Source organism: Hyalella azteca, unplaced genomic scaffold (genome assembly GCF_000764305.2).
Source record: "Hyalella azteca isolate HAZT.00-mixed unplaced genomic scaffold, Hazt_2.0.2 contig15326, whole genome shotgun sequence".
In the NCBI taxonomy this organism is placed as follows: Eukaryota; Metazoa; Arthropoda; class Malacostraca; order Amphipoda; family Hyalellidae; genus Hyalella; species Hyalella azteca.
The window spans coordinates 1-7,872 of NW_025945182.1; the positions used below are offsets into that span (position 1 = coordinate 1).

At 36.5% G+C, this 7,872-nt stretch overlaps 1 protein-coding gene across 1 annotated transcript; it reads right to left on the reverse strand.

The window, feature by feature from the left end:
- Nucleotides 1-779: 779 nt before the first annotated feature.
- Nucleotides 780-7,491, reverse strand: LOC108679919 (SET and MYND domain-containing protein 4; the record flags this gene model as incomplete). Its single annotated transcript, XM_018168661.2, is given in 7 exon segments — nucleotides 780-912; nucleotides 2,331-2,501; nucleotides 3,345-3,503; nucleotides 4,093-4,532; nucleotides 5,091-5,228; nucleotides 5,552-5,654; nucleotides 7,148-7,491. Coding segments are annotated over 7 exon segments (1,332 nt in total), but the record flags the coding sequence as incomplete, so codon positions are not given.
- Nucleotides 7,492-7,872: the final 381 nt, after the last annotated feature.

Sequence of the window (7,872 nt, forward strand, 5' to 3'; positions counted from 1 at the left end):
CATCCTATAAAAATGTCTCAAGCTGAAACTTTGCGGAAATCACACTGAATTAAACTCACAAGTAAATACAGGATGCGTATCATCTTATAATTGACTGGTTTACCTTGAATAATACTGATCTAGCATAGTATATCTCAACGCTATGCATATATATTATTTGGAATAATTTTTGGTGCTTTAATTCTTGATCATCTTCATATTTTCGCGATTTTGCAATTATCTCTAATCAAATTCTGATTTTTGAGTGTACTATTTATTTGATTTTGTACCTATGTCGATCCAACCTTCATCCCTCGATGAGTCTTGTAACTTGAAAATGGTTCATTAATACATTTCAAACATTGTTAACAAATTAAAAATGCCCATCGGTTCCCCGATTTTCGATTTGCCAGTGCGAACAAAAAATATTATCCGATATATTAAGAAAAAAAAAATGAATAAGAAAATTGTCAATAAACAAATTATCTGGTCTTTAATGAAACCTGGTTAAAGGCATATATATACAAGTACACTTATTGCTAGAGTTCAATGCGAAATACAACTCATCCTATATGTACGGCTAAAGCTTCACGAAAAATGAATCAAACTAAACTCTCAAGTCAATACTGTGTCTCATCTTTCACAATTAAATAATTACCTTGAGTAAAGCTGATCTAGCATCGTATATCTCAAAGCTAAGCAAATGTATAAATGCACTTATTGTCAGAGTTCAATGTAAATACGACTCAACTAATATGTACAGCTAAAGCTTCACAAAAAATGAATTGAACTAAACTCACAAGGCAATACTGGATCTGTTCTTCGACAGGACTTTTATCGATGTGATGCACAAGTCTGTAGAGAGCTCTGTAGCGGGCAATAGGAGTGTACTTGTTGTACTTCTCATCACTGCCAGCATCAGGGCTCTCCTTCCTGCAGTGCACCAAACAAAATAAATGTTTACCATAGTAAATTGTACAGGAATGCTTTTAAACTTACAGTTATAACTGCAAATTACATAATCAGGGTTATCCATAGTTAATTGTACGGGAATTTTTTAAAACACATAATTATCACTGCAAATTACATAATCAGGGTAATGTAACATTAAGGATATTCCCATAATATTTTGCGGATAAGAAGTAAAATTTCTCGAGTTTTTGATCAAAGACGGAAATATTATGTCAATTAAAATACAAATAGGAAACAAAACATCCCAACAGAAAAAAGATTCATCATTTTCAAGGACATTAATCACCTAGAAGTCATCGCCCTTGAATTAAAGTTTCAGAAGTAAATACGATACTCAATAATACTGCCGAATATGGTAGTAAAATTTGACAGACTATTCACCAGGGAGCGCAGGCATTGACAAAATTTAACTCTATAGTCCTCTCCCGCCCGACATGAGTAACCGGAGCAATATTGTAACAAGCCTACTTCCCAAAAAGATACGTTCTAGTGAGCGCAAAATGACTTGCACTGATGGTTGCCGCCCAGACAACTTTAAAATGTTCTCTGTTGCGTACAAACGTCCTCAGGTTGTCACACTCAATAGTTTACGTATAATTTAAGTTGGAAGTTCATATAATTAGAGTTGAAAGTTATGTTCCCGGAAAGTGACATCTGGCGGTAGAAGGTTAAACAAGCACTTGAGCCAAAGCTCAGCATAAACATGCACAGCTACAATTAGCCTCGGAGCTACAAAGCCGCAGATCACGCTTGCAGCACTACAAACCCCATCAGTTCCCTAGTGTTTAAATTCAGAGCTTTCAAATCTCCAGTCACTTCTCAAGCCATATTAGTTTTCATGGATGTGCAACTGCTGAATAACCAAAACTCACCAACACATTCACCACGACTTTGTATATTGCTGAACCCTATGGCTTGCTCTCTATCTGGTCACTTACCCCACCTCTCAATCAACCTTGCGGCAGCCAATGAGGTGAAGTCAGGTTGGATTAAATCTTTAGGTGGAGAGTCGGGGCAAGTGGTGAGGTAGTTCCATACTGAGGTTGTATATGCATGAAGACAATACCGATTCGGGTATTGGCTACGGACTTGAGACGCTCTAGATTTGAGCACTTAACTTCGTAGGCTACTCTGCCCTATAGCATACATGCGTTAGGAAATAAATTTGAAAGTCACAATGACATGGGTTATACCATTGTGTAACTAACTAACATGCATCCCATCCACCATTTGGCTCTCACTTCCTTAATTTACCAACTTTTAATCTTTACCCTCTTTTATTAACCATCACATCTTCTGGCTCTCCATTGTAAGCATATTTGTGAAAATATTCATGTATTAGTCTTATAGTTCATAAAGACCGCAAGAGGAAGGCTCACATTACGGCACTGCAGACCGGCCAGCCTGCAACAGCGACGGCTCTGAGGGCCAGCTGAGCCATGCCACCAGCAGAGGTGAGGGTGAGTCTGCAGCAATCAAGCCTGTGCCACGGATGCGCCTGGGACCGACAAGCCGCGCTGCAGAACACCACGATGCGGCAATTCTTGCACCTGCACGGGTTGAAAAACGTGAGTGAACTGTGCAAATATTCCGAGAACTTAAAACTAAATCGAGAGAAGGTCGATTTCAGACCGACAAGCAGAATACCACGCTGCAGAATATTCGCTGCAGAATACCACGATGCGGCAATTCTTGCACCTGCACGGGGTGAAAAAAGTGAGTGAAGTGTGCAAATATTCCGAGAACTTAAAATTAAATCCAGAGGTCGATCTCAGACCGACAAGCAGAATACCACGCTGCAGAATTCTCGCTGCAGAATACCACGTACGGCAATTCTTGCACCTGCACGGGTTGCAACACGTGAGTGAAGTGTGCAAATATTCAGAGAACTTAAGATTAAATACAGAGGTCGATGAAATTACACCTGATTTTTTTTGGCCAACGGGCCAGTCAGCAATATAATATAGTGAAGAAATAAATTGACGACCAAAAACCTTTACTGCGACACCCGAAACGTGTTATCTCAGGTGACCCATGAGTGAGCTATCATAAGTCACTGCATTTTGATGAAACAAAATAAAGTGATGTCATATAATTTTGAGTTATGGAGAGCTGGACTTGGCTGGACCTGATATATAGTATAGCCATAGCCATCGTGGTATTCTGCGGACAAATTGCAATAATGTAAGAATGTCTTATACTACTACTTGAATACGTTCGTTTTAAACAGTGAGCTTCTTGCATAGAAGAAACATCGACAGCTTGCGGTAAAAGAATGTAGAGCTAATTACCGAAGTGAATTGACTACTCTGGTAAAGCTGCGGATGGTTGGTTTGAATACGTCTGCCATGGCTTAAGTGATATCATAACATCCCATATCGTTAATAACTTACGGAATAGGAATATCCTTGAGAAAAGTTATGCAGTTGTAGCAGTAGGTTGAGTGGAACTTGGGTAGAAGCATGTAAGCAAATGGACGTTCGATGAAGAGTGTTGAACCTGCCTTGATGGCTCTTTTGCTCACAACGTGTCGTCCTTCAATCGCGTCTTCTCTGATGACATGGTTGCATTTATGTTAATATACATCTAAGAGTTTTGCACATCACATTTGTTATTGATGATTGTTTTATTACTGCAAATATATAATTTTATATATAGTTACAGTCAGCCGAAAATAACTCACAAGTGTGAAACAAAGCTTATATTCATTCAAGTGCTAGTGGCTCCAGAAATTATATGTATGGGCTTATTTGAGAGAACAATAATAACATTTTGTTTTTACGAAACATCGACTGTCTTTCCCATTGACGCGGTAACTAAGTTGGAATGCACTTTACTACTTGTAAGTCAACCTGAGTTAAGAGTCAACAGCTGGCAAGGAATGCAACCTTAAGAGCTTATATTGAAACGTCAAAGGAATGCACGTTGCGGGGGTGAAAATTAAGCAGCCCCTGAATAATGTATTCCATCAACAACAGCATCTGCCAGCTTTTTCCACTTTACGATGCACCCATAAATAAGCCCATACTCATTCCTTTGGGAACCTCAGCATGAAGCCTCAAACTTCATCAAAAAGCATTGCTCCAATGTATTTAAATTATAACATAACGTAATTCAATGCTGTTATACAATAAAACTAACCTCATTTCCAGAGCATTAGACATGAAATTTATTTGTGGATTTGATCCTTTGAATAATTTATACTTCAGGATCTGCCTTTTGTAATCATTGAGTGCATCCGTCATTTCATCATTCAAACCATCCAGCTTGGTGGTTTCATCATGCAGAAGGCTGGTCTTGACTCCAACAGCTAAATCTCTCTCATCAAGTTCTGGAGCTACGGTAGATATTTGAGCATCTCTAAATTGCACCCGCAGAGCTTCAAGAGTAGAGAAGTAAGAGTCTCTTGTTTTAGCAGGCGCTAAATCCTCGCACAGAGCACGAGCTTGTTGCACTGCTATGGAGGCTTCACGATTGCGACCTAACAACTGCAGGCACTGAGCTCTGCGTACCAGCACTTTATGCTTCAGGTTCTTGGGATATTGACTGTCCAGGGCCCTGTTGATGTCATCCAAACATTCCTGAAACAAAAATATTGAAATAAGTCCACAATGAAATTGAGAATTTAAGGTCATGTATCATTTAACTTTCCTGGACACACATAAAAAATTAAATAAATAAACAAAATATTAATGTTTTAAGTTCAAAACAATCATCAAAGGAGAATAAATACGGTTGGTGTGAATGAGGTTCATGAACTAAGATTGATTTTATGTCAATCCAACAGCCTCAACAGAAATTCAGATAAGCAGAGAAGAGTGAGGCAGCAAACAGTAACAGCAGAGATCAAAATTTTCATAACATTCATTAAACTGAATGATGGATGAAAGTTGAACAAGTTGATGGCACCGTTGCTGTTTGTTCAAGTTGCTGTTTCTGTTATATAGTATATTCTGAAGCTCTACCAACCAGTTGTGATTTAGGGTTGAGACTTTCTTTAGATCACCAAATTATCAGTGTTATTGATTTCAAGTTATCAGTTTTCTGGCATAGAAAATTTTTATAGCTGTTAAGCTGCAATGCCATACAGGTAACAATTATAGTGTTGAAAGACTTATTCAGAGATCATATACCGGTACCTGATACTTTTTCATGTGGAACAGCACAGCAGATCTGTTTGCGTAGAGCAGGGGCAGGTTGGGTGAGCAGTCAGGGCAGAGGTGCAAGGCTTCATTATATAAATGAAGTGCCTCTGCATCCAGGCGTTGACTGAATGCCTAGAAGAGGGGGACAACAGGGAGCATACATTGCAGGGCTTCAAGGCAGAAATTCATATTTACTGTTGTGTGAAGTAATAGATTGAATGGAATTTATAGTAAATGCATATTTTTCATAAGAATAAAAGTTAATTATTTTTTGAAAAAGTTGTACAACTTGTAACCATCAGCAATTTAGATAAGCTAAATAAAGTATTTCAAATACAGCTCTTCTGTTCAACTGGTAACATCAAAGAATATTCATATATGGTACTTCTCAGTACTTATACCAAGTACACAGTACTTCTCAAAGAATATTCAAGGGAAAATAAGAGAAATCCTACCTTGGAACCAAGCATCTTTGATTCTTCAGCCAATTCTTCTGATTTGCTTTCATCTCGATCACCAAACCGTGACAGCTCCTTCACTATTTCAAAGACAGCTTCTCTGTTAGACAAGAAAATATTTTCTTGACATGATAGAATTATTCATAACAATGCATCACAAACCTTCCATATATCTGCACTTCTCTCAAGAATTTGCAATGTCAATGTGGTTGACATTGCTATCACCAGGGGCCATACTTTCCAAAAAAGTTATGAGTTTGTAACTCCGTCAGCAATCACTGATGGCTTTTAAAGCTAAACCCTCCAATCATAGACAAGAAATCGGCCCTTACACATGTGCAAGTACTTGTGCATTTTAAGCAAGTTTTGAAATTCTGGCCACTGCCCACCTATACCTATATTACCTTGCTGGCAGCTTCCTGCAATAAATCCTAGTGCAAGTGACACAGGAACTTAAATCTTTCTCTCAAAAGAAATCCTACAGTCCACAGTTTGTGTTTGAGGCTCTTATCATGACTCTGAGAATTACCAATCCAGTGATGATAATGTCATCCATATATTAATGGCATCCCCAATAATGCATATGTGAAAAAGGTTCCTAGTATACACTTTTAGAGTTTGAAAAAAATAGTAGCATAGACACCAAAACTCATGCTGTTTCCTGTTTTTCAATTACAATTTTGACAATTCTTGTCAATGTCGTCAATATCTTTGTGATTATGCATAATGCAACGGATATATTTATATCTATATATAGTTCATCTTTAAGTGTTTAAACATACCTATTTGATTGTATATTTTACATTTAACCCTTAAGGGGAGCGNACCATTGGATAGGGCAGAATGTCAGCTTTAAAATGAGTATAAAAACCGAAAAAGTGAAAATTTTAAATTTTAGGGTAGATGCTCCCCTTAACCGTCTAGCTGTACATATCTGCCGCCTTTCAAATGGGCCAATTCTTATTTCTATTGTAACCGAATTCTTCCAATTGGACATATATATTTGCTTTTATTTCAGGCTGCACTATGCCTAGTTGGAGGTTTTTGTCACCTGTCTTTTTTTTTTAATGAATAAATTTCAGCAAAGCGGTATGGAGAAAATGCAGTATTTTGCACTTGCAAGGTAGCTGGTCACCAAAAGGTTAAACTATACAGTGCTAAATGTACAAGACAAATTCACCTAGTGTGACTAGTAACATATATTAGAACATTTTTTTTACACATGATATACACACATCTCAAGAGACTGGTCATAATGGCACAAAATTTAGAAAAATTCAAATTTCTCCTTATTTCCAGTTTCACAAAAAATATGGTTACTTAGGAAATACATATTAAAGAAACATTACAAAAGGTGAAATTGACAAGTAATTGTGTCATGCTAAATATAAATAGGGGAACTTTCAATTACATGAAATAGCTAGGAAATAGTACAGACAAAATTATGAGTAGGTACACTTTATGTAAATATTTTTAGCGAACCTTTTGTTAGCTTAGTTTTTAATAGTCTATTTTTTATGCGCTCCTACGATTTACTTGTTCATCAGACCTTTAGAGTGTAAAAAATAAAGCACAAATAAATTCAATGCTCACCTTATGGTCACTTTAGGCTTATGAGAGAATGTTTTCAATAGAATCTGGACTTGCTGCCTCAGTGAAGTGGCACTGGCAAACTTCTGGAGTTGCTTCTCATCAGCAAGCACAGCTGCTGTGAGCTTGTCAATACATGGCTGCAAACTAAGATTGTTTAATGTAATCGATCTTGATTTCTGATCACTCATTTCAAATTAAAATAATTTCATACAACTGTAAAAAAATGTGCATCTACTGTTTATGACAATGACATGGTCTAGTTTTAAGCTTCTCTATCCAGTAAACTACACAAAGCCTGTTTATGTATTACTCTTTTACCTTCCCACATAACACATTCTAGATTGCTAGTAGGAAGAACATATTATGATTATCTATCAATATAATAATTTTAAGGTTTTCATACTTATTTGTAAACATATAGATTCAATAGGGCTATTTAAAAATCACTTTGCAAAAAGATTGAAAACTTCTATTCAAATTATGTATTAGAATAAATTCTTAGATTAAAAAGTCTTAGATTTATTTTTTAAAGTCTTAGATTTATTTTTTACATATGTGTACCAAGTTTCAAAGTTATCTGTCTGTAAATAACCAAAATAAAATTTCCAATTTCCAATTTCAATGTCCAATTTCTTATGGAAATTCTATTTCGGTTAATTACTGACAGATAACTTTGAAACTTGGTACACATATGTAAAAAATAAATCTAAGACTTTTTTGTTCGT